At 43.2% G+C, this 27,029-nt stretch overlaps 1 protein-coding gene across 1 annotated transcript in view; it reads left to right on the top strand.

The window, feature by feature from the left end:
• Window positions 1–26,150, top strand: part of slc25a44a (solute carrier family 25 member 44a) — a 46,667-nt gene extending 20,517 nt beyond the window's left edge. Inside the window, exons 2-4 of the mRNA XM_060853737.1 lie at window positions 7,524–8,180; window positions 11,171–11,298; window positions 24,568–26,150. Coding sequence (XP_060709720.1) covers window positions 7,559–8,180; window positions 11,171–11,298; window positions 24,568–24,759 — 942 coding nt within the window. The 5' untranslated portion in view covers window positions 7,524–7,558 and the 3' untranslated portion in view covers window positions 24,760–26,150. The remainder of the gene's footprint in view (window positions 1–7,523; window positions 8,181–11,170; window positions 11,299–24,567) is intronic.
• The last annotated feature ends 879 nt before the right edge of the window (window positions 26,151–27,029 follow it).

The raw sequence follows: 27,029 nt of genomic DNA, 5'->3' as shown, positions 1-27,029 counted from the left end.
CTCTCTCTCTTTCCCCCTCACTCTCTCTCTCTCCCTTTCTCTCTTTCCCCCACCTCTCTCTCTCTTTCCCCCACCTCTCTCTCTCTTTCCCCCACCTCTCTCTCTCTCTCTCTCTCTTTCCCCCACCTCTCTCTCTCTCTCTCTCTTTCCCCCACCTCTCTCTCTCTCTCTCTCTCTTTCCCCCACCTCTCTCTCTCTCTCTCTCTCTTTCCCCCACCTCTCTCTCTCTCTCTCTCTCTCTTTCCCCCACCTCTCTCTCTCTCTCTCTCTTTCCCCCACCTCTCTCTTTCCCCCACCTCTCTCTCTCTCTCTCTCTTTCCCCCACCTCTCTCTCTCTTTCCCCCACCTCTCTCTCTCTTTCCCCCACCTCTCTCTCTCTTTCCCCCACCTCTCTCTCTCTTTCCCCCACCTCTCTCTCTCTTTCCCCCACTCTGTTTCTCTCTTTTACCCCACTCTTTCTTTTACTCCCCTGCTGACACGCCCACCCCCACAGATCCCAGAACCCTGAGGCGAACACCACCCCTGCTCATGACTCCACCCCCATTCCCCCCACTATCACACCCACTCCAGTTACTGGCTCCGCCCCCACTCCTAGCTCCACACCCACACCAGATCCCAGCTCCCAGTTCCCCCCTCACACTCTCTCTCTCTCTCCCTTCCCCCCTCTCTCTCTCCCTTCCCCCCACTCTCTCTCTCTCCCTTCCCCCCACTCTCTCTCTCTTTTACCCCACTCTCTCTTTTACCCTACTCTTTCTTTTACCCCCCACTCTCTCTCTCTTCCTCCTGCACACCCTCTCACTCTCTCTCTTTCCCTCTCACTCTCTCTTTCCCCCCTCACACTCTCTCTCTCTCTCTCTTCCCCCTCACTCACTCTCTCTCTCTCTCTCTCTCCCCCTCACTCACTCTCTCTCTCCCCCTCTCCCCCTCACTCACTCTCTCTCTCCCCCTCTCCCCCTCACTCACTCTCTCTCTCTCCCCCCCTCACTCACTCTCTCTCTCTCTCTTTCCCCCTCACTCACTCTCTCTCTCTTTCCCCCTCACTCTCTCTCTCTCTCTTTCCCCCTCACTCACTCTCTCTCTCTCTCTCTTTCCCCCTCACTCACTCTCTCTCTCTCTCTTTCCCCCTCACTCACTCTCTCTCTCTCTCTTTCCCCCTCACTCACTCTCTCTCTCTCTCTTCCCCCTCACTCACTCTCTCTCTCTCTTTCCCCCTCACTCACTCTCTCTCTCTCTCTTTCCCCCTCACTCACTCTCTCTCTCTCTCTTTCCCCCTCACTCTCTCTCTCTCTTTCCCCCTCACTCTCTCTCTCTCTCTCTCTTTCCCCCTCACTCACTCTCTCTCTCTCTCTCTTTCCCCCTCACTCACTCTCTCTCTCTCTCTCTTCCCCCTCACTCACTCTCTCTCTCTCTCTCTTTCCCCCCTCACTCACTCTCTCTCTCTCTCTTTCCCCCTCACTCACTCTCTCTCTCTCTCTCTTTCCCCCTCACTCACTCTCTCTCTCTCTCTTTCCCCCTCACTCACTCTCTCTCTCTCTCTCTTTCCCCCTCACTCACTCTCTCTCTCTCTCTTTCCCCCTCACTCACTCTCTCTCTCTCTTTCCCCCTCACTCACTCTCTCTCTCTCTTTCCCCCTCACTCACTCTCACTCTCTCTCTTTCCCTCTCACTCTTTCCCTCTCACTCTCTCTCTTTCTCTCTCTCTCTCTCTTTCTCTCTCTCTCTCTCTTTCCCCCTCACACTCTCTCTCTCTCTCCCTTCCCCCCCACTCTCTCTCTCTCCCTTCCCCCCACTCTCTCTCTCTTCCCCCGACTCTCTCTGTCTCTTTCCCCCCACTCTCTCTCTCTATCTCCCCCTCTCTTTCTTTCTTTCCTCCCTCTCTCTCTCTCTCTCTCTCTCTCTTCCCCCATGCTCTCGCCCTCCACACACGCTCTCCCTCACGGATATGGAGACGTGGTTTCTCTCTTTTGCGCGCGCACACTCACAGACACAAATGCACACATTCTGTCTATCTCTCTCACGCACTTTGGGGGAAATTATTTCATTCAAGATTTTTCTCTATCAAAAAAACTTTACAAAACTGATCTTTGCATAAAACGTAGATTCAATGTGGGACGTCACACCTAAAGTGTGTTGTCTAACTCGAGATGTCTTCTCTTCTACATGGATAAAACCTTTCATTACCTGTGGACAAAGACTTGAAAGAAATCTGGATTTTGCATATTAATTAGCAGTCTACCTCCTAACTGATTAAAGGATTCAATAAGGGCAGCTAGTTTTAAAGTTGTTAACGTTTTGCTTATAAATACTGTCTTATACTTTTCTATGCCTGAGGAAGGAGCTGAGTTCTGACAGCTTGCAATTTGAAATAAACCTGTTCAACTATAACCTGTAGTTTGATTTTTTTTTGACCTTCTACAGCAGTGAGAGACTCATGGCTTCTTCATTAAAGTAACAGCTAACAGTTCTGTGAAGGAATGAGTTGATGGAGTTTGTGTCAGTCTCTGCAAAAAAGTTACAGATGCTCAATGTTTTCAGTTTTAGGTGAATGTTAAATTCTCTGAATGACTATGTCAAATCCCATAGGTGTTCAATCCACAGGTTGGTAAGAGTGAGAGTGTAGCTCTGCCAATCTGTGCATCCTTGAGCCAGTCCCAACAAACATGAATGGACCAGAGACATCTCAATGGTGGTTAATGGCCTTTGTGGTATCATGGATTGCTACTCAATCTGAATGGATTTTCACGTAAGAGTTGGAGCGTGACAGCCCAGCCTTACCCTCCTCAATATTCATAGAATTGGAAGCCATAAAACCCATTTTACTTTTCAAGTTGTCATACGCTTTATGTCTGACTTGGAGTTGACCTCCCAGGAATTTCTCTCAGGTTTCCGTTAAACCTTCGGAGAAGTCTATCAGTGTACAGGAGAATGTAGGCTACAGGGCGGCAAAAACTGGAAGTACAACAAACTTATCTACCCACCTCCATAACCAGCGCTCCTCAAACATTCCAGAAGATTCCCCTGGCCTCTGGAACTGCTCGGATGCCATTAGCTATGCGGCTGGTGCGGCTGCCACCCCCGCGCTGATTGATGATGTCACTTCCGCCCCTCACAATTCCTAATGCATCACGTGACATCACTTCCACCCCCCACATCATCGCTGATGTCACACGCTCAGTGACTTCCACCACCCTTACTGTCGTGTCTGCCACCACTTCCGCCCGCACCAACGCCACTCACTTGCATTCTGCTGACACGCCCACCCCCACAGATCCCAGAACCCTGAGGCGAACACCACCCCTGCTCATGACTCCACCCCCATTCCCCCCACTATCACACCCACTCCAGTTACTGGCTCCGCCCCCACTCCCAGCTCCACACCCACACCAGATCCCAGCTCCCAGCCCTGCCGTGGTTTCACCATCCCTCCAGACCTTCCCCTCACTGAGGACAAACAATCAGCCCTCAGCAAAAGACTCACCTTAATCCCCCTCTGTCCACACATCAATGAATTTAATACACGCCGTGACGTTGAACATTTCTTCCACCGCCTCCGCCTCCGAGCTTACTTTCACAATCAGGACCCCCGCCCACCTTCCGAGGACCCCTTCGCCCACCTTCAACTTACTGCATCCACCTGGACACCCTGCGCTGGCCTATTATCTGCTCTCGACCTCTTCATTTCCAACTGTTGCTGGGACATTAACCTCCTCAACCTGTCTACTCCCCTCCCCCACTCCAACCTCTCACCCTCACAACACGCATCCCTCCAATCCCAACCTCCCCATCAAGCCAGCAGATAAAGGGGGTGCAGTGGTAGTCTGGCGCACTGACCTCGACACCGCTGAAGCCAAACGCTAACTTGAGGACACCTCTTCCTACCGCCCCCTCGACCATGACCCCATCCCCTATCACCAAACCATCATCTCCCAGCCCATACAGAACCTCATCACCTCAGGAGATCTCCCACCCACAGCTTCCAACCTCTTAGTCCGGGAACCCGGCACTGCACGGTTCTACCTCCTTCCCAAGATCCACAAGCCTGACCACCCTGGCCGACCCATTGTCTCAGCATGCTCCTGTCCCACTGAACTCATTTCTACCTACCTCGACACTGTCCTAATCCTCCTAGTCCAGGAACTCCCCACATACGTTCGAGACACCACCCACGCCCTCCATCTCCTCCAAGACTTCCGATTCCCCGGCCCCCAATGCCTCATCTTCACCATGGATAACCAATCTCTCTACACCTCCATCTGCCATGACCAGGGCCTCCAATCCCTCCGTTTTTCCTCTCCCGACGTCCCCAGCAGTACCCTTCCACTGACACACTTATTCGTTTGGCCGAACTGGTTCTCACCCTTAACAATTTCTCCTTCGAATCCTCCCACTTCCTTCAGACTAAAGGGGTAGCCAAGGGCACCCGTATGAGCCCCAGCTATGCCTGACTCTTTGTTGGTTATGTAGAACAGTTGATCTTCCGTAATTACACCAGCACCACTACCACCTCTTCCTCCACTATATTGATGACTGCATTGGCGCCACCTCATGCTCCCGCGAGGAGGTTTGAGCAATTCATTAACTTCACCAACGCATTCCACCCTGACCTTAAATTTAACTGGACCATCTCTGAAACCTCCCTCCCATTCCTGGATCTCTCCATCTCCATTAATGACAACCGACTTGACACTGACATGTTTTACAAACCCACCAATCCCCACAGCTACCTGGATTAGACCTCTTCCCACCCTACCTCTTGCAAAAATGCCATCCCGTATTCCCAATTCCTCCACCTCCGCCATATCTGCTCCCAGGAGGACCAGTTCCACCACAGAACACATCTTCTTTATAGACCACAATTTCCCTTCCCACATGGTTAAAGATGCCCTCCAACGCATCTCGTCCACATCCCGCACCTCCACCCTCAGACCCCACCCCTCCAACCATAACAAGGACAGAACACCCCGGTGCTCTCCTTCCACCCTACCAACCTTCGCATAAACAAAATCATCCACCGACATTTCTGCCACCTCCAAAAAGACCCCACCACCAGGGATATATTTTCCTCCCCACCCCTTTCCGTCTTCCGCAAAGACTGCTACCTGGTCAAGAGCACGCCCCCCCCCCCCCCCCCCCCCCCCCCCCCTACAATCTTCCCCTGCCACCGCAGGAACTGCAAAACCTGCGCCCACACCTCCTCCCTCACCTCCATCCAAGGCCCTAAAGGAGCCTTCCACATTCATCAAAGTTTTACCTGCACATCCACTAATATCATTTATTGCATCCATTGCTCCCGATGCGTTCTCTACATTGGGGAGACTGGACACCTCCTAGCAGAGCACTTTGGGGAACATCTCCGGGACCCGTGCACCAATAAACCACACCGCCCCGTGGCCCAACATTTCAACTCCCCCTCCCACTCTGCCGAGGACATGGAGGTCCTGGGCCTCCTTCACCGCCGCTCCCTTACCACCAGATGCCTGGAGGAAGAACGCCTCATCTTCCACCTCAGAACACTTCAACCCCCAGGGCATCAATGTGGACTTCAACAGTTTCCTCATTTCCCCTTCCCCCACCTCACCCTAGTTCCAAACTTCCAGCTCGGCACTGTCCCCATGACTTGTCCTACCTGCCTATGTTCTTTTCCACCTATCCACTCCACCCTCCTCCCTGACCTATCACCTTCATCCCCTCCCCCACTCACCTATTGTACTCTATGCTACTTTCTCCACCTCCACCCTCCTCTAGCTTATCTCTCCACACTTCAGGCTCTCTGCCTTTATTCCTGATGAAGAGCTTTAGCCCGAAATGTCAATTTTACTGCTCCTTGGATGCTGCCTGAACTGCTGTGCTTTTCCAGCACCACTAATCCAGAATTTGGCTTCCAGCATCTGCAGTCATTGTTTTTACCAGGTGTTTACTTGTGTCTTTCAGATGAAAATCTGTAATCCTGGAGTGGGATCAGTTCCCACTAGCGTTTATGCAGTGTTACCAGCTCCTCAAAGGAATGTATGATTTAGATCAACCTGAGAAGTTCTTGGTTTTTCTGTGACCTTTGCCACATGGAGAAATGATCCTATACCACATGGAGAAATTCTCCATCCTGGTGATCCCTGTCTACAGGAGTTGAAACCAACTTTCACCAAGTTCATTTGACCAAGCATTTTATACAGTACGTTGACGTTAGCAAATTAATTTGTAAAGGTAAAGCTTCTTTTGTTGATGGTGTAATTATGGAATGTTCAGAGCATATGAACAACATAGCTTTGGCCTCATTGCTCTAAGCTGGGATGCTGAATTGCATGTGTGGTTTGGGAGGTTAGGTGTCATTGAGTTTTAGAAATGGCATATTTACCCAGAGGAAAGTAGCTATGTATATTTTGAGATCATGTTGATCCAAATGCTGGCAGATAAAGAAACTGGGATGCCACTTGTCCAAATTATAAGTTTTGCTAACTCAGACACCACTGATCCACAAGTGTGTTGTCACGTTTGCTCATTCAAGGAATGGCATGAACAGGTTTTCTTTAAAGTTATCGTGCATTATAACTTAAAATGACAATTTCCCTTTGACTGCAAAGTCAAGTGATTGCTTAGTCTGTATCTTTGCATGTAAGAGTATCGATAGTGGCGCTGAAATCCTTGAAATGAATAGGAAGCATGAAATTGAGTACGGCTTGCATCACAGTGAATGGACATGAGTTCATCATGCTTGATTTCCATAACAAAAACAGAATTGCTGGAGAAACACAGCAGATTTGGCAGCATCTGTGGAGAGAAAGCAAAGTCAACATTTCAGGTTCAGTGACCCTTCATCAGAACAATGATTTCCATGCCTGGGTTTCCACAGCTATTAAATCTAATGTCTCTACAAAGACCCTGTTTAACCTTGGGACAAAACAGTACTTGAATAAGTGAGGGAAAATAATTGGGAGAATGTTGCTCATCCATTTATGGCCTCTAATTGCTGTGTTGTTAACTATGTGAATTTTGATAAGACCAGCTAGGGTTGTGAGGCCTTTCACAGTTAAATAAGCTGTTGTCACTTTCATTCGCAATTCACACATTGACACTGATCACTTGAAGGACAAGCCACAAATGGAATCTGCACTGACGTAAAGTGCCACTTTGTAAGGGAAGAAAATATTGACATAGGAGCTCTGTACAGGTAGGCCTTTCATTCTCATCAGTTGGTGCAATACATTATTTTGTGTTAATTTTGGATGTTGTTCAAATTATATGCACAATGGGAGCTTTTGCGTCCTGGAGGGTATGGGCATAGTCATGCAGACCTGCAGCACAAAACAGCCCTTGGGGCCATCAAGTCTGCACCAATCAAAATGATCACCTAACTATTCTAATCCCATTTTCTAGCACTTGGCCCTGAAGGAAGGAAATTCATTGTCGTTGCATAGATTTTTGTATACATCATTGGAAGAAAATAACTTAAGAATTTATGAAGGGGATAAAGTCAACTTGATAACATTAGCAATTCTGAAACTAAGAACCCTTCCTGACCTTTCACAGGCTACTGTCGATTTCAACTCCATCAGTTATCAAAAATGCAAGAAAAGCGAAATGTTCAGATAATCGAATGGGATGACTTGGACAAGAAAAAATTCTACTGTATTGGTGTTTTGATGACTCTGTCTTTGCGGCTTACAGTGTATCCAGCTGCACTAATTAGGACAAGGCTTCAGGTACAAAAGGGGAAGAGTTATTACCACGGCACTTTTGACGCATTCATTAAAATCCTACGAGCCGAAGGCATACGAGGACTTTACAGGGGATTTCTGGTGAACACATTGACCCTAATCTCTGGCCAAGGATATATTACAACATACGAGCTGGTACGTGTCTATGTGGCCAACTACAGCAATAGTAATGCTGTTAAGTCACTCGTAGCAGGAGGCGCAGCATCACTTGTGGCACAGAGCATTATTGTGCCTATTGATATCATATCGCAGCACCTGATGGTTGCAGGCCACAAAGGGAACCTGGGCAGGTTCAAGCTGTCATCAAATGATAGAAAATACAAACAAGCATTCGGACAAACTCAGGAAGTTGTCACTCAAATTTTCAGGCTTGACGGCCCAAAAGGATTTTACAGAGGATATTTAGCTTCTTTGATGACATACATTCCTAACAGTGCCATCTGGTGGCCTTTTTATCACTTCTATGCAGGTATGTAAGACTATCTTTCTCTCCCTATCATGAACCTCAGCTACTCGCGTTATATCCGAGCCTTAAAGTAAATTACTGGGCACAAGTAATCTGAAAGAAGAACTTTTATTTTGTACTTGTGTATGTTGTAATTTACTGCAATCTAAAATAAGTTCTGCTCATAGGCAAATTCGAGTTTGTTCAGATATTGTATTATGATTAAGGCCACATTCCAAAATTTAGTGGCTTCACTCAGGCTTGATTTATCACAAGATTGAATATAGCATAACGTGTTTACAGTCATTTGGTAACCACATACATTGATAATTTCTAACCAACCTGTTCAGAGATGTTATTACACATCTCTGGTGCAGGTGGGACTAGAACCTGGACCTCCTGACCTAGAGGTGGATGCACTGTCACAGGACCTATAGGATCTCTGGTAACCATGGTACAATAAACTTTAGAAAATTAAATAGGCAACTAGAGTTAGTCAGAGGGTTAGGAGAGGCAGCCAGGTGTTCAGGAGAGATGATGATGAGGATTGATAGCTTGGGATTGGTGGGGCTTTGCCAGATGGTGGGGGACATTGGGTTTTGGGGCAACGTAGGGAGCGGTATCCTGGATCGTCAAGTACTGAGGAGGGGGGATTTATAGTGGGCAGGAATTGATGGCATGTGAGTTAGGTGTTCGGGGAGTCATTGAGGGTACTTAAGGCACAGATAGGTAAGAGAATCAAAGACTCAAAGCGTGACATCACTTGGCTGCACAGGAACCAATTTGAGTGAGTAGTGTCTGGGGAGAGATAAAGTCTTAAGTTTTTGTAGTTATAGTCGACTAGGAATAGAAAGTGGGTGAGAGAGAGTGAGTTTGGTGACTAGTGGGTAGGGTTGTGTAATCAGTTCCTGCATTATTATAGTTGATTAGATTGATTTAACCAAATAAGGCTCACAATGACAGAAGGGACTCAGTCCCATGGAATGCATGTCCTGCAATATGTTGACAATCTGTGACACTTCCAGTGTCTGTGGTGACTAGGTATGGAGGAAGTGTGTTCATGGAATCCCTATCATGCAGTTCAGCTGCAACTAGCAGTTTGCTGCATGGAGCACCTAGAACTGTGGGTGAACTCACTATGGAACATCCATGAGGCAGAGAATGTCATGGATAACACATTTAGCAAGTTTGCCACACCACCAGTAAGGACTACACAGAGAATAGTTGGGTGAGCTCCAGGAAAACAAGTAAATGCAGAAGTCCCTTTTGTCATTCCCCTTTCAAACAGAAATCCTGTTTTGGATACTGTTATGAGAGATATGGGACATATGTCAGAGGTAGTTTCTTTACTCAAAGAGGAGTAAAAGTGTGGAATACACTGCCTGCAACTGTAGTAGACTCGCCAACTTTAAAGGCATTTAAATGGTCATTGGGTAAACATATGGATGATCATGGAATAGTGTAGGATAGGTGGACTTCAGATTCGATTCACAGGCCGAGCAAGATTCCAGGATGGTGTGTTGCCTCTATGGTGCCAGGGTCAAGGATGTCTCTGAGAGGACACAAGATGTTTTGAAAGGAGAAGCTGAGCCAGAGGTTGAGGTCCATATTAGTACTAAAGACATAGGCAGAAAGAAAGATGAGGACCTGCAAAGGGAGTTCAGGGAATTAGAAAGAAACCCGACTCTAGTGCCGTAATCTCAGGAGTACTTTTTGTGCCATGTGCCAGTGAGGCCAGGAAGAGGAAGGTAGCCATGTATTTAACTGTGTAGGAGGGAGGGCTTCTGGGGCTGACCTAGCTGATCCAACTTTCCAATGAAATTCTCCATTTCTGGCAACGTACTCATCAGTCTTTTTTATATAGCATTTCTAATGTCTTTCCAATAATGTTGCATCCAGATTTGTAAATCCTGTAGTAATTTACACTGTTCTAGCATAACCTCTGTTTTAACTCTCTCTTTGAATCCCTTCATTTCCTCAGTTGTACCCTGTTGTGAAGCTTGCATGTAGCCTGTCTGTTGCAATACCTTTGTCTGGTAACTTACTGCATAACGTTACCCATCTAGATGCAAACAGTATGCCTGAATTTCTCTTCTAACATTCTCACTTTTTGCTTGTAACTCTGGCGTTCAAACATGTGCTCAGAGATAGAAAAAGAGAGAGGAAAAAAACGGGGAACAGGCAAAAGGATTGCAGATGGTAGTAAGCTGGTAGTAACCATGAGAGAAGTAAATGCTGAACAGATATTAACAGATAGTGTGAATGGTTGAAAATGGGTTGTCTCTGCTGGGCGTAACCCATACAGAAATGGACCTGTCAACTATTCATAGCCATTCAGCGTTTGTTTTTCTTCTGGCTTACTATCTGCCATCCCCTTTTTTTGCTGTCCTTTCTTCCTATCTCTTTGGGTATCATCTGAATTATCCATCACACTTAGCCCTATCAGCAACTGCTTTTAATTCTGAATAAACTCACTGGACACAAACATCAATTCTATTTTTCTTTCCACAGGTGCAGCCAGATCTGCTGAGTTTTTCCAGAACTCCGTTTCGGTTGCACCTTTATACTTTAGATTTGCCAGTTGTTTTGATACTTTGTTTAATTTTTCCTTTGTTCATATTTTCCCAATATTATTGTGGCAAATTTTCATGAATGTTCAAATGATCTTATACTTTATTAATAGAGTAATCCAGAGAAACCAGACCACAAGAACAAATGGAAGCACTTCTACCCCAAATCTAGATATAACTGTTGAAATTTAAAGGTTTGACTCCAAAAGAAATTGAAGCTCATAACAATTTGTAAATGATCTCAAACTCGATTAGTCACACTTGTTAACAGTTTAATTTTTTTCAGGCATCTAAAACATTTTTTAAATTTTATATTCCACGTTAGAATTTGCAAAGCCTAGAGGAAAACTTCGCGTGCTTATGATATTAGGGCAGCGTAACTGAGTAGAGAAACTCCTGATTATGTACTTCTAATTATTATCATTTTTTGTGTCTGTAATACAGAACAGCTGTCAAAATTGGTTCCCAATGAATGCCCTCATCTGGTCCTCCAAGGAATTGCTGGTCCACTGGCAGCAGCCACAGCATCTACACTCACCAACCCAATGGATGTGGTCAGGGCTAGGGTTCAGGTGAGAAGACCTGTTAAAAATGATGATCCTCTGCACATTGGTGTTACTAGGAAGGCCAATGCTTATTTTCTATAGTTGTCCAGGAGAAGTGTTCATGTGCTGAAAAGTGGAGACCCAAGCATTTTGAGCAAACAATGATGAGGGAAGGATGATTAATGTCATCATTGGAAATAATGTGTAACGGCTAGTAAAACCTGACAGGTTTCCAAGCACATACTGTCCTCAACCTTCTATGTCGTAGCGGCTATGTTTTTGAAAGATGCTGTTGAAGGAACCTAGATGAGTTATTGCAGTGCTCATGATGGAGGAGGGAGTGACTGTTAAAAATGATTGATGAGCTGTTTTGCCTCGGAACACCAACTCCACCAATGTCTTAAAATCCACTTTTGTTCTTGTAGGAAAGCTACTGAACACAAGGGATTTTAATGCATTTTAATATAATGACAATAATTCTCTCCTGTCATCTTAGTGAATAAGCTGAGCTGTATAGACCAGCAAGACTCTGGGGTTAGTCCCAGTTTGTGCAGTTGTTTAATTGCAGACAAAGGTATAATTAGTGTTATTCCTGTATTAAGGAAATAAAACTTAATCAGTGCTTCTCATCTGTTTCCTATAGTTTTAGTTCCTTATTGTCTTGTGATCAGGTGCAGGTTATTGTGGATGTGACATTTACCATTAGAAAGACAAAGTTTAACCAGAATAAAACCTGTTCAGCTGGCTCTGCTAATACTGTGAACGAGCAGGTCTTGTTGCAAGTTGTTTCCATATAACACTTTGTGACATTGCCGGATGTCCTGTTAGCTCCTATGCTTTTACACTTGTTTTCATATTTAGGGCAGAACCACTGTGCACATTTCACTAATATTTAAAACATGCCTTTTTCAAAAAGAAGCAAGTTTGATGAATGTTTGTGAAATACAAGACAAAGCATTACAACAAACATAATTTGAATATGTTCAGAGGCATTCTTGGGCCACCTCCATGAACTTACAGTCTGCTCACAGGAAGTCTGTATGATGGATAAAGTGCAGCATTTTGTGGCCTTGATGCTCTGACCTACATTCCCTGCAAGCATAGTTCATGATTGAATTATGGAATTTGTCTATCCCCCTGCCCATTTTAAAGCTGACATTGACCAGAGGTTTCGTATTTCAAAAAGAAATGAAATTGATAAAGTCTAATGTGAATATTTTTCAAAGTTCAATAACTTGTAATTCTTATTACAGAGAGGAATATAAAAGCAATTTAGCGGTTTGACCAATATTGTTTCTAAGAATTGGAATTGGAATTGCTCTCTGTGACACATAAACAGCTTCTTGAATCTCACTGTGGCTCCATGCCTGAATGGACTGTGCAGGGTAGTGTTCAATCACGTCAGCCAAGGTCCCAGATTTAGTTCTGTCCTGTGTTGTTACTCAAACCTAATTCCAGGAGAAAGGAACCTATAGGGTGTGGACTGGAAAAGTGGAGAATGGAATAGTGTTGCTATCATGAATAAATCAAAATGTTGAACTGGGGAAATCTGCCTTTTTTTTAAAGTGCTGGGTAGAGTCAGCAGATCTGGCAGCACCTGTGGAAAGAGAAAATAAAGTTTTGAATTGATTGTGACTGTTGGCACCGGCAACATATCAGGAGCAGGAGTAGGTTCATATCAAGAGCAGGAGTAGGCCATTCATCCCTATGCCATTATTCAGTAGGATCTGGTTGTAACCATGAAGGCACATTCCAATCTATCCTTGACAAACTGTCTCCCTTTTGATTAATAAGAATCTTCCTCTGCCTTAACAATATTCAAATACTCCACTTGCACCACCTTTTCAGGAAGAAATTTCCATAGACTTGTATCCTCTAAGAAAAATTTCATAATCCTTTTTTAATGGCAAACCCCTCATTTTTAAGAAGTAACCCCAGCAGTTACATTCTCCCACAAGAGGAAACGTCATCTCCGATTCATCCTGTCAAGGCTCTTCATAATCTTATATTTCAATCAAATTACCTCTTCCTTTCCTAAACTCCAGTGGAGTTATGGTCATAGAGAGTCATGGAGTGATTGAGTCCTGCAGCACAGAGACAGGCTCTTTGGCCCAAACTGGTCCATGCTGATCAAAATGTCCATTTTTGCAAACCCCATTTTCCTGCACTTGTGTATAACCTTCTAAACCTTTCCTATCCAAATATTTGTCCAAATGCCTTTTACATGTTGTTAATGTACCCGCCTCAACCACTTTCACTGGCAGCTCATTCCACATGTGTACCATCCTTTGTGTAAAGAAGTTGCCCCTCAGGTTTTCTTTAATTCTTTCCCTCCTAACGTTAAACTTATGTCCTCTAGTCCTTGAATATCTGATCCTGGGAAAAAGACTGAGTGCATTCACCCTATCCGTGTCTCTCATGATCTTAAACACTTCTATAGCATCACCCCTCAGTCTCCTAAGCTCGAAAGAAAAAAAACCCTAGATTGTGCAATCTCTTCCTATAACTCAAACCATCGATTCCTGGCAACATTCTTGTAAATTACTTCTGTACTCTTTCCAGTTTAATAACATCCTTCCTTATGCAAGGTGACCAAAACTGAACACAATACTCCAAGTGCAGCCTCACTAACATCCTGTACACCGCAACATAACTTCCCAAATTCTATACTCAGTGCCCTGACTGATGAAGGCCAATGTGCCAAAAGTCACCTTCACTACCCTGTCTACCTGTGACTCCACTTTCAGAGAACCGTGCACCTGAACTCCAAAGGCCTCCTGTTCTACTACACTCCTTAAGGCCCTACCATTCACCACGAAACTCCTACCTTCATTCTGACTTTCCAAAATGCAAGAATCAAGCCTAGCTTAATCAAGCTTTGAAGGCAGCCCACCCATTCCAAGTTTTAGTGTTGTAAACCACCTTCGATGCATTTATATCCTTTCTTAAATAGGGTGACCAATACTGTACTTAGTACTCCAGATGTGGACTCACCAATGCCCTGTATAACTGAGTTAAAAGTCATCCAACACTAGGTTATAGTCCAACAGGTTTATTTACTGCCTCTTCATCGGGTGGTTGTGGAACATGATCATACAACACAGAATTTATAGCAAAAAGGGTTACAGTGTCAAGGAGTTGTAATTATATATTAAACAACTTTAGTTAAAAATCACACAACACCAGGTTATAGATCTTAAACAAATTTAGATTAAGTCATTCATCTTTTAGAATGGGATATGGTGGTTTAGTTTCTTGAGAATGTAATTCTAGGATTTACATATTAGAGGTGATGTCAGTTTACCTAACAATAGGTGTCATCTCAGCTCAGACAATGCATCAAATGTGTGAAGGTCTGTACCAATGTTGAGTCTATTTCTAAAATGGAACCAACAGGATCTTGCATGGATTAATGCAGTTTTTAAGCAAAATAAAATATAATTCTGCAAATACAAATTCACCCCATAAACGTATGTGTGCACGCGTGCAGGAGAGACAGTGGGTGTGTGTGCGCATGTGGGTGTGAGTGCATGTGAAAGAGTATGTGTACGTGTGTGTGTGTGTAAGTGTAGTCAAGCTGAGTGATGGGATCTAAGCCTGTGAGAGGGTGTCCTCGTGGTGGTGCATGTGTGTACATATGAGAGAGGGTCTGCGTGAGTGTGAGTATGTAAGAGTGTGTGCGCGTGAGAGAGAGAGTGAGTGCATAGTGCAGTGGGGTCACCTGTAGTGTGACATGAACCCAATGTCCCGGTTAAGGTCTTCCCCATGGGTCTCCAACTCCAGTCTCTGCTCGGTCACTTTGTATTGTTGTTTGTCCCGAAATCCTCCTTGGAGGATGGTCACCCGGAGGTCCGTGACCAAATGATCCGGACCGCTGAAGTGTTCTCTGACTGGGAAGGGACAGTCCTGTCTGGTGATTATTGCATGGTGTCCATTCATCCGTTGTCATAGTGTCGGCTCAGTCTTGCCAAAGTACCAAGCCTTAGGGCATCCCTCCTGCAGCGTATGAGATAGACAACGTTGGCCAAGTCACATGAATACCTGCCGCACATATGGTGGGAGGTGTCCCTACGTGTAATCATGGTATCCGTGTTGATACTCTGCCACATCTTGCAATGGTTGCTGTGATAGGGTTGTACGGTGTCATGGTTGATGCTGTTCTGAAGGCTGGGCAGTTTGCTGTGAACAGTGATCTGTTTGAGGTTTGGTGGTTGTTTAAAGGCTGGGTCTGAGGAGGTTTAAAGTGGAGGTGTGGGGAAGGTCGTGGCGAGATGCTCATCTTCATTAATAATGTGTTGCAGGCCCGGGAATAACAAGGTGTATTCTTCCACAGCCGGGAAGTACTGGACAACGAAGGGTCCATTATTGGTTGCAGCCCGTGTCTGTCTCCTGAGGTGGTCACTGTGGTATCTTGCTGTGGCACCTCTGACCTGGTCAACAATTTGAGCATCGTACCCTCTTCTTATGAGGGTATCCTTGAGCACTTTCAGGACTCCATCGTATTCCTCCTCATCTGAACAGATCCTGTGTATGCATAGGGCTTGCCCGTAGGAGACGGCTGTTTTAATGTGTTTTGGGTGGAAGCTAGAGAAGTGCAGCGTAGTGAGGTTATCCGTGGGTTTGTGGGAGAGTGAAGTGCTGAGGTGCCCATTCTTGATGGAGATGCATGTATCCAAGAATGAGATAGATACTAAAGAGTTGTCCATGGTAAGTCTGATGGTGGGATGAAACTCATCTATATTACTGTGTAGTTGTTTCAGTGACTCCTCACCATGGGTCCAGAGGAAGAAAATGTCTTCAATATATCTAGTGTATAGTGATGGTTGAGGGATCTGTGTAGAAAAGAAGTCTTATTTGAACTTGTGTATAAAAGTGTTGGCATATTGGGGTGCAAATTTGTTCCTCATGGCGGTTCTGTGTGTCTGGATGAAGAACTGGTTGTCAAAGGTGAAAACGTTGCCATCAACGATGAAGTGGATGGTGTAGGACGGTGTTTTGAGATTGGTAGTTGTTAGTATTGAGTACTGAGGCTGTTGCAGTGATGCCAAAATCGTGGGGAGTGCTGACCTCCATTGTGATGAGGAATGTTCCCAGTGTGACTGGTCCGTGGGTGTTGAGTTTCTGTAAGAAATTTGTAGTGTTGCGTCAGAACCTGGGAGTTCCCTGTACAATGGGTTTCAAGATTCATTTGACATAGCCAGAGAGGTTCTCACACAGAGTCCAATTGCCTGATACAATGAGACGTCCTGGTGTGTTGGCTTTGTGTGTCTTTGGAAGGAAGTAGAAATCACCTATGCGAGAAGTACATGCGATGAGAGCACGTAGGGAGTTCTGAAAGATTGGATTGAAAGTCTTGATCAACATTTTTAGTGTGTGCTCTTTGGTCGGATCAGCCAGTAGTTGCTTGTAGTGTTCCTGGTTGTTCAGTTGTCGGTACACCTCCTTGCAGTAATCTGTTCTATTCTGAATGACGATGGCTCCTCTTTTATCTACAGGTTTAATGACAATGTTGCGATTGGTTTTGAGAGCATGCTTGGCGTTGCGTTGTGATTACGTGATGTTTTGCTCTACCTTGTGGGTGCGGCTGATGAACCTGGCATTTATATACTTCCTGACAGTTTGAACATACTTGTCAAGCTGAGGGTAGCAGTCCTCCGGGGAGTCCAAGTCAACTCCTCCTTTGGTTGCTCCTTTACAGATCCCTGTGATGACTATTCTGGTTCATCGGTGGGCTCATTGGGATTGCTGCTGTGATCCTGAAAGAATTCCCAGAGTCTCATTCATCTGATTAACTTCTCCGTGTTTGCTGCAAGATACATGGGGTCCATTTTGGTGATTGGGCAGCAATTGAGCACTCTGCTAAGAACTTCAATCTCTTCCAGTTGAAGTGTGTGGTCCAATAAGTTGACAACCAATTTCCCCATGGTGATAACATTTTCAATTGTGGTGCCGAGGGGCTTGGTTACTGCTGGTGGTGATGCCAAGTTTCTCCAGTCTTGCTGTTCATGTGCATGTACGTGTTGTAATTTTGTCAGCTTGTCTGTATGGCAATATCCCATAATTCTACTGCTGTATCTTGAGTGCAAGCTGAGAATGTGGAGTCGATCTTGATTTCAAGGTTATAATGCCTGCTGTAGAGTTGGTGCACAAGATGATTGAGAAGTCTGCGAGAGGTGCGGTCGCAAAGTCTTTTCACATAGTCTGTGTTGTAGGTCGACCTGAGTGAGTTTGTGATCCATAATCCCTTTGGGATCTTCCCTGCATTTCTGCAGAAACCTGATGTCGATATACATGATCTTCTTGGAGATCCTCTCCACTTTGAGTCGGCTGTTAGTGGTGTCGATGGTAGTCATCATTTGGAGGTGCCGGTGTTGTACTGGGGTGGACAAAGTTAAAAATCACACAACACCAGATTATAGTCCAACAAGTTTATTTGGAAGCATCTTCATCAGGTGGTTGTGGAACATGACCATATGACAGAGAATTTATAGCAAAAGGGTTACAGTGTCATGGAGTTGTAATGATATGTTAAACAACTTTAGTTAAAAATCATGCAACACCAGGTTATAGTTCTTAAACACATTTAGATCAAGACGTTCATTTTTTAGAATGAGATATGGGATATGTAAATCCCAGAATTACATTCTCAAGGTTGTGTCAGATTAACTAACAATAGAAGTCATCTCAGCACAGACAATGCCTTAAATGTGTGAAGGCAAAGTTTGTACCAATGTCGAGTCAATTCTATTTCTAAAGTGGGGCCCACAGAATCTTACATGGATTTATGCAGTTTGTAAACAAATCAAAATGTATTTCTGCAAATAGAAATTCACCCCATAAACTTGTGTGCGCGTGCAGGACAGACAGAGTGGGTGTGTATGGGTGTGAGTGCATGTGAAAGTGTGTGTGTGTAAGCTTGGTCAAGCATGTGTATGTGTGTGATGGGGTCTAAGCCTGTGAGAGGGTGAGTGCAGGGGATTGGTTACGTGTATGTGTATAAGCTGACGCCATCTTGAGAATGTAATTCTGGGATTTAGATATTAAAGAACCTAAACCACCATATCTCATTCTAAAGGATGAAAGACTTGATCTAAATTTGTTTAAGAACTATAACTGGTGTTGTGTGATTTTTAACTAAAGTTGTTTAATATATCATTACAACTCCATGACACTGTAACCCTTTTGTTATAAATTCTCTGTCGTATGGTCATGTTCCACAACCACCTGATGAAGAGGCAGTGCCTCAAAAGCTAGTGCTTCCAAATAATCTTGTTGGACTACAATCTGGTGTTGTGTGATTTTTAACTTTGTTGACCCCAGTCCAACACTGGCACCTCCAAATCATGACTGTATAACTGAGACATAGACTCCTACTTCAGTTCACCTTGGATTAAATTATAACATTACATTATGAGCGGCGCGGTAGCACAGTGGTTAGCACTGTTGCCTCAAAGCGCCAGAGACCCAGGTTCAATTCCCATCTCAGGCGACTGACTGTGTGGAGTTTGCACATTCTCCCCGCGTCTGCGTGGGATTCCTCTGGGTGCTCCGGTTTCCTCCCACAGTCACAAAGATGTGCAGGTGAGGTGAATTGGCTATGCTAAATTGCCCATAGTGCTAGGTGAAGGGGTGAAATGTAGGGGAATGGATCTGGGTGGATTGCGCTTCAGCAGGTCGGTGTGGACTTGTTGGGCCAAAGGGTCTGTTTCCATACTGTAAGTAATCTAATCTAAATTAGCTTTCCTAATAACTCTTCTGCCTGTTTGCTTTCTCCTGATAATCTTGTTGAGAGTTTCAAAGGATCTAATTTTTATAGTTGACACTGAATTAAGGGTAGCGGATGGGTGAGCTCATTGACTATTATTGCTCAGGAAGATTTAATAAATTATGGTAGTGTTTAGACAGTGTTTGCTGTATTACTTTAAACATGGACGTACCAACAGTTTGATTCAAGTATAAATGGAAAAGGGCAAGCAGGATTTGAAAGTGGCAGATTGAAAATATTCCAAGTCCAATTGTCCATTTCATAAAACAGTACTTGAGTAAGAGATTTATCACAGGCATTGGTACAGAGAGATCAGTAGCCTATAAACTCTCAATCATGTTATCCCTCTACCACCATCACACTGGTCTGTATTACGTACTGTCTGCAGGATGTATTGCGGTTCTCTCATAAATGCTCATCAACTGTTAGAAGGACCACGTCCGGCATGGGAACACTAGAGTCATAGATATTTTACAGCATGGAAAGAGACCCATTGTTTTCACACTGGTTGTCAAGCATTCATCTTTTATATTTTCATTTTCCACATTTGACCCATAGTCTTGTATGTTATGATATTTCAAGTGTTTATTTAAATAGTTCTCAACTGTCTTGAGGGTTCCTGCCTGTACCACTTCAGACAGCGAGTTCTATATACCCTCAACTCTCTGGCCTCAATAAGCTTTCCTTAAATCCCCTCTTGATTTTCTGCTCTTTCCCTTAAAACTGTGCCCTGGTTATTGACACCTCTACTCAGCGAAAAAGTTTTCTTCCTATCTACCCTATATCCCTCGAAACTTTGAACAGCTCAATAAGATCCCATTAGCCCTCAGGAAAACAACCCCAGTCTATCTAGTCTGTCAATGTAGCTGAATCATTCCAGCCCAGGCAACATCCCGATAAATCTTTTGTACACTCTCTCTCGTGTAATCATATCTTTCCTACAGTGTGCGGAGCAGAACTGCCCACAATACTCTAGCTGTGGCCTTAACTAACATTATGTACCGCTCCAACAGAACCACCTTGCTCTAATATTCAATGCTTTACTAATAAAGGCAAGTATTTCATAAGGTCACACCAAGGTTCCTCTGATACTTCGTATTTCCTCGGTTCTTAGCGTTGATGTGTACTTCCTGTCTTGTTAGTCCTTCCAAAATGCATCACCTCACACTTTGAAGGATTAAATTCCATCTGCAACTGTCCTCTATATCTGCAACTGTCCTGCAAGCTTTCCTCCACATTATTTACCACACCATCAATTTTCATGTATTCTGTAAACTTACTGATCATACTTCTTACATTCATGTCTAAATCATTAATGTACCCAACAAACAGCAAGAGTCCCAGGACGGAATCTTGTGGGATGCCACAGGACACACTTCCATTTGCCAAAACACACTTCAATCATCACCCTGTGCTTGCTGTTAGGCCAGGTTTGGATCCAACTTGTCAGTTTGCCGTAAATCTTCTTAATCAGACTGCCATCTGAGACTTTTGTCAAAAGTCTTGCTGAAGACCATATAGACTACATTAACTTGTATGACTCTTTCAGCTGCACACCCAGTGACCTTTCTGAAATATTCAATCAAGTATGTTAGGCATGATCTCCCCTTTACAAGCACAAGCTGATTAATCCTTGCCTCTCCAAGTGGAGATTGACTCTCTGCCTCAGAAATGTTTCCATATCACAGATGTTAGACTCACCAACTCAATGCTAATTCATTCAAGTATATCACAGTTGTTCTTCCTGAGTTTTATAACCTATGTTGTCACAGAGTCATCCAGCACAGAAACAGGTCCTTCAGTCCAAACCATTTTCCCAAATTAAACTAGATTCGCCTGCTCCTGGTCCATATCCTTCCAAATCTTTCCTATTTATGTACTTATCCAAATGTCCTTTAAATATTCTAATTGTGCGCATCCACCACTGCCTCTGGAGGTTCATTCCACATGTGAACTACCCTGTGTGTTAAAACATTTGCCCCTCCTGTCTTTTTCAAATCTCTCTCTTCTCACTTTAAAAATGTGTCCCCGATCTTGAAATCCCCCATCCTATGGAAAGGACAACTACCATTAATTCTACCTATGCTTCTCAGTCCAGAGAAAGTATATTCCTATTAGGGTGAAAGGAAAGGCTGGTAGGTATAGCAAATGCTGGATGACTAAAGAAATTGAGGGTTTGGTTAAGAAATAGAAGGAAGCATATGTTAGGTGTAGACAGGATAGATCGAGTGATCCTTAGAAGAGTGTAAAGAAAGTGGGAGTATACTTAAGAGGGAAATCAGGAGGGCAGAATGGCAACATGAGATAGCTTTGGCAACTAGAGTTAAGGAGAATCCAAAGGGTTTTTACAAATACATTAAAGGCAAAAGGGTAACTAGGAAGAAAATAGGGCCCCTCAAAGATCAGTAAGGCAGCCTTTATGTGGAGCCGCAGGAAATGGGGAAGATACTAAATGAGTATTTTGCATTAGTATTTACTGTGGAAAAGGACATGGAAATTTTGAATGTGGGGAAATAGATGGTGACATCTTGAAAAATGTCCAGATTACAGAGAAGAAACCACTGGATGTCTTGAAATGCATAAAGTGAATAAAACCCTAGGACCTGATCAGGTGTACCCTAGAACTCTGTGGGAAGCTAGGGAAGTGATTGCTGGGCCTCTTACTGAGATATTTGTATCATTAATAGTCACAGGTGAAGTGCTGGAAGACTGGAGGTTGGCTAATGTGATGCCACTGTTTAAGAAAGGTGGTAAGGACAAGCCAGGGAACTATAGACCAGGGAGCCTGACGTCAGTGGTGGGCAAGTTGTTGGAGGAAATCCTGAAGGACAAGATGTACATGTATTTGAAAAGGCAAGAACTGATTAAAATAGTCAACATGACTTTATGCGTGGGAAATCATGTCTCACAAACTTGATTGAGTTTTTTGAAGAAGTAACAAAGAGGATTGATGAGGGCAGAGCAGTAGATATGATCTATATGGACTCCAGTAAGGCGTTCAACAAGGTTCCCCATGGGAGACTGGTGAGCAAGGTTAGATCTCATGGAATACAGGGAGAACTAGCCATTTGGATACAGAACTAGCTGAAAGGTAGAAGACAGAGGGTGGTGGTGAAGGGTTGTTTTTCAGACTGGAGGCCTCTGACCCAGTGGAGTGCCACAAGGATCAGTGCTGGGTCCACTACTTTTCATCATTTATATAAATGATTTGGATGTGAGCTGAAGAGGTAAATTAATAAATTTGCTGACGACACTAAAATTGGAGGTGTAGTAGACAGAGAAGAAGGTCACCTTAGATTACAATGGGATCTTGATCAGATGGGCCAATGGGCTGAGAAGTGACAGATGGAGTTTAATCTAGATTAAATGTGAGGTGCTACAGTTTGGGAAAGCAAATCTTAGCAGGACTTACATACTTAATGGTAAGGTCCTAGGTGTGTTGCTGAACAAAGAGACCTTAGAGTGCAGGTTCATAGCTCCTTGAAAGTGGAGTCGCAGGTAGATAGGATAGTGAAGAAGGCGTTTAGTATGCTTTCCTTTATTGGTCAGAGTATTGAGTACAGGAGTTGGGAGGTCATGTTGCAGCTGTACAGGACAATTGGTTCGTCTACTTTTGGAATATTGCATGCAGATAACAAGTCATTGATAAAGTCAGACTATCTATTTGAGGCAAAGAAAAAGATAAACAAGAACAGAAACTGGTCTCCTTCCTATCGGAAAGATGTTGTGAAACTTGAAAGGGTTCAGAAAAGATTTACAAGGATGTTGCCAGGGTTGGAGGATTTGAGCTATAGGGAGAGGCTGAACAGACTGGGGCTGTTTTCCCTGGAGCGTCGGAGGAGCGGTGACCTTATAGAGGTTTATAGAATAAATAAACAAAGTCTTTTCCCTGGGGTGGGGGAGTCCAGAACTAGTGGGCATAGGTTTAGGGTGAGAGGGGAAAAATATAAAAGAGACCTAAGGGGCAATTTTTTCACTCAGAGGGTGGTACGTGTATGGAATGAGCTGCCAGAGAAAGTGGTGGAGGCTGGTAAAATTGCAACTTCTATAAAGCATCTGGATGGGTATATGAATAGGAAGGGTTTGGAGGGATACGGGCCGGGTGCTGGCAGGTGGATCTAGATTGGGTTGCGATATCTGGTCGGCATGGACGAGTTGGAGCGAAGAGTCTGTTTCCATGCTGTACATCTCTATGATTCTGTGATCACTCAACCTCCTATATTACAGTGGAAAAAAGACCAAGCCTATCCAAACTTTCTTTATTACTCAACCTATCTTTATCCTTATCTATAATTAGCTGAAATCTTCCTGATTTATGGTCACCGTCACTAAGATGCTCTCCCACTGCTGCATCTTCCGTTTGCTAAGCTTGGTTCCCTAAAAGGTTCCCTAAAATTATGTCCAACTTGTAGGACATTCTATGTGTGAGTTTAAAAAGCTTTTCTGGATATAAGAATTATATATTTATTTTTATAATTATATATTTATATATATATTATAGCGAGAGAGAGAGAATTATAAGAATTCCACCCCACGTAAACCTTTCACACTCTTACTTTGTTTAACTCAGTTAATATTAAGGAAGTTGAAATCTCCTATTTTTTTTAAACTTCTCTGACATTTCCCTGACTGGAGATCCAGAGTACACCCTCAGCAAAATAATTACCCCTTTTTGTTTTCCAATTCTAGCCATACAACCTTATTTGAGGAACATTCTAAGATTCGATCCCTCCTTACTGCAGTTGATGAGTCTTTTGAGTTCCTTCTGAAGCCCCACACTATCCTGACTTGGAACTGTATTCCCATTCTTTCCCTACACTGATTCAAAATCCTAGAATTCCCCATCAATACTATGTGTGTGCACCTATATCAAATGGACTGTAGTGGTTTCAGAGGCAGCTCACCACCAATGAGGAGACAGTTCGAGTAAATGATCTTGCTATCATTGTCAATATCTTAAGAAATAATTTGAAAATAAAGCATTGTCTGTATCAACCCAGAAGTGTTGTTTCTATTTTGTTTCTCACCAGAGCTGAGAAAAGGAGGGAGCCTGTGAAAGAGGAACTAGTGAGATTTCCAAGTTTTAGATGCCAAATGAAGATTAAATATTTAATCTTTAATATTTCCAAGGGAAAATAAATTAGCCCCTTGGAAAAGAGGCTAATTTGGGTATAATGGTTAAATATTGGTATGTTTCTCTCATTGTTTAAATAAATTCTTCATAACTGGGAAATGAGTAACATTGAGAGCCAAGTGACAGGTAGATCTCATAATAACTTGATGTTCAATATCTGACCTTAATATAACTTGTATCATCGAGTTACTGTAAAGTGAAAACATTGGAAAGAATTTGCTTTTTGAAAAGATATGAAATCTAAATTTGATCAGCAAAGTGAACTTGTGGAGTTGGAGGGAGTAGGTGTGACAATGAATAGAGAACAAAGTCAGGACAATCCAACCTTAGAAAGATACCAAGTTTTTTTTCCTGATTGCAGTAATTTGCTTATTTTCTTTCACCTCTGCTGTTTCAGGTGGGGGGAAGGTCCTCGATAATTGGAACTTTCAAGCATCTTCTCAGAGAAGAAGGTCCGTTGGGCCTGACCAAGGGATTGTCAGCACGCATCTTATCTTCTGCCCCAACAACTCTCCTCTTGGTGATTGGTTACGAAACACTGAAAAAAATAAGTTTGAGGAAAGAGCTAATGGAAACTCGACACTGGTAGCTGCCTTGAGTTAGGATCTAATTGCAACAAACAAATGCAAGTTTCTACAGTGGCTATTAATGCATTGTTATGAAAGTTTGATCACCTTATATGTGAACATATTGACTGAAATGATGCAGGTACCACATTAAGGCAAAGGACCTTATTGTAAAAATTATCTTTGTCTTTTGGTTTAAGAGTGTTATCACACCCTAGTTAGACTCTATAATGTCTGATATTCTGTAACCTTGATCATAAATTCACATGTCATGAGTGTCTGAACTGGAAATCAAATCATTATGAACAGTCTGCTTAGTGCAGCCAGTGGTGTAATATTGTCATACTGTATGCACTTGAATTATGGAAACACCTATCAGTCCATTGATAGATTTTGACTTTCAAACCTGGGATTTGTTGGGGAAGATTTTAAGTTGCATTACATAAAGTTGCTGCACTACCAGTAAGACTGGTGCTCCTAGAGGTTGGTGACGAGGTTAGGAGATTTCTTGGCTTGAAATGCTTGGATATTGGTCCGAGTGAAATTGCTGTCCTCATAGCCTCCCTAATGTATGAATGGAAATAGACTGAAGCTGCATTTACACTGTAAGCCAGGAACAGAATGAATCACTCCTGAGATTGTTCCACATTTTGAAGCGTTGGCTTGGACAGACTCCTCAAACTTCATTTCCTTTCTCTCTTTATACAGCTATTTTAAAGGCTAAAAGTGGTGTTTAAATGCCCCACAGTGTTATTCAAGCAGCTTGGATCACTTTTAGCTTTAAGGGCAGAATAGATTCTGTGCATTTAATAGAAATTAATTAATATTTATTTGATGGTTCATAATGTACTTGTGAGTAACTGTTTTATCTTCATAAAACTTTTGCTTTTGATAGCTACAAATCAAAACAAAATGGCAGCTTCAGTATTTCTCTTTGACATAGGCTCACTAAACAGGGGTCTTTGGACCAGAGTACATAGCTGTAATTGAATCCCCATTTTAAAATACACATTTCGTCCTGTTTATTCTTACAATAAATTCCAGTGGTATCATTTATAATGGGAAGTACCTGTCACAAGGTAATTATACTTTCCTGTCGGTACTCAAAATTACATAGAATTATCATAACAGAAACACATCATTCTGCCCAATTGTGTCAATGTTTCACACAAATGTCCTCCCACTGAATCTTCATTTCACCCTATATTCTTTGTCTCACATATAATTCCCTAGCTCTCCCATAAAGGCAGAAAATGTGACCTTTTCACAGAGGAACCTATAATAGTAAAGTGAAGAAATGAACGAAGTCTAACAGTTTTAATTGATCTTCCTCGCCATTGCACACAGAATGTGATGAGAAAATATCTTCTGAGGAGCAAGGATTGTGGATCGGGGAATAAATGGTTTAAACCAATGCAGTCAGAATTCAGTCCCTGTTTTAATGTCATTTTACCTCATTCTTTATTTTTCTAATTGAATTATAAATTTCTTTCTATATTTATAAGAGCAACTGTCTTTGGGGAAATGGTTCCCGGTTCATCTCAGTGAATCATACAGCACAAAATGAGGCCTTTCACTCATTGGGCATATGCCAGTTCCTTGAAAGCATTATCCAATTAGTCCCACTCTCCAACTCTCACTTTTTCCCCAAAGGCCTAGAAATGTTTCCTTTCTAAGTATTTACCTTATTTATTTTAGGAAGTTATGATTAAGTCTGCTTTTACCATTCTTACAAACAGTACATTCCAAATATTAACAACCACTTGTGTTTTTAAAATAACAGCTTCTCGTATCTCCAGTGGTCTGTTGCCAAATACATTAAACCCAGTTACCGAAGAAAAGGAGAACTATCAAAACCATTCACAGTATCTAATCTCCCTTTTAATCTTCACTGCTCCAAGAATAATCCCAATTTCTGTAATCTATCCATGAAGCTGATGCCCTCACTGTTGGTGGTAAAAACATTCCTGAAATTCGGTACCCAGAATTGGACTGCAATTCTGCAGTTGAGGCCTAACCAGAGACTTGTAATATTTTAGTATAACCTGTTAGAAGACACCATGTATGATAAATACGTTCTGGTCCATCTATAGTCTGTTTCACCACCTCTTCTCTGCAGCCTCTCTAGCCCCAGATTCCTCTGACATAGCTGCCTTCCTCCTGTTCTGCCCTCTTGTTTATTTCCAATTTCTTTGCTCAATCCCAGCTGACATTGCCACCCTCACCTATCACTTTGATAGCTCCTTATGTGCTCAATATTAATTTTTATTTGTCCTATTTAGTGTCATGTGAT

The sequence above is a fragment of the Hemiscyllium ocellatum genome, chromosome 42, assembly GCF_020745735.1.
Source record: "Hemiscyllium ocellatum isolate sHemOce1 chromosome 42, sHemOce1.pat.X.cur, whole genome shotgun sequence".
NCBI classification, from domain to species: domain Eukaryota; kingdom Metazoa; phylum Chordata; class Chondrichthyes; order Orectolobiformes; family Hemiscylliidae; genus Hemiscyllium; species Hemiscyllium ocellatum.
Note: the sequence above shows the minus strand (reverse complement) of the source record. Positions and strands in the feature narration are given on the sequence as shown.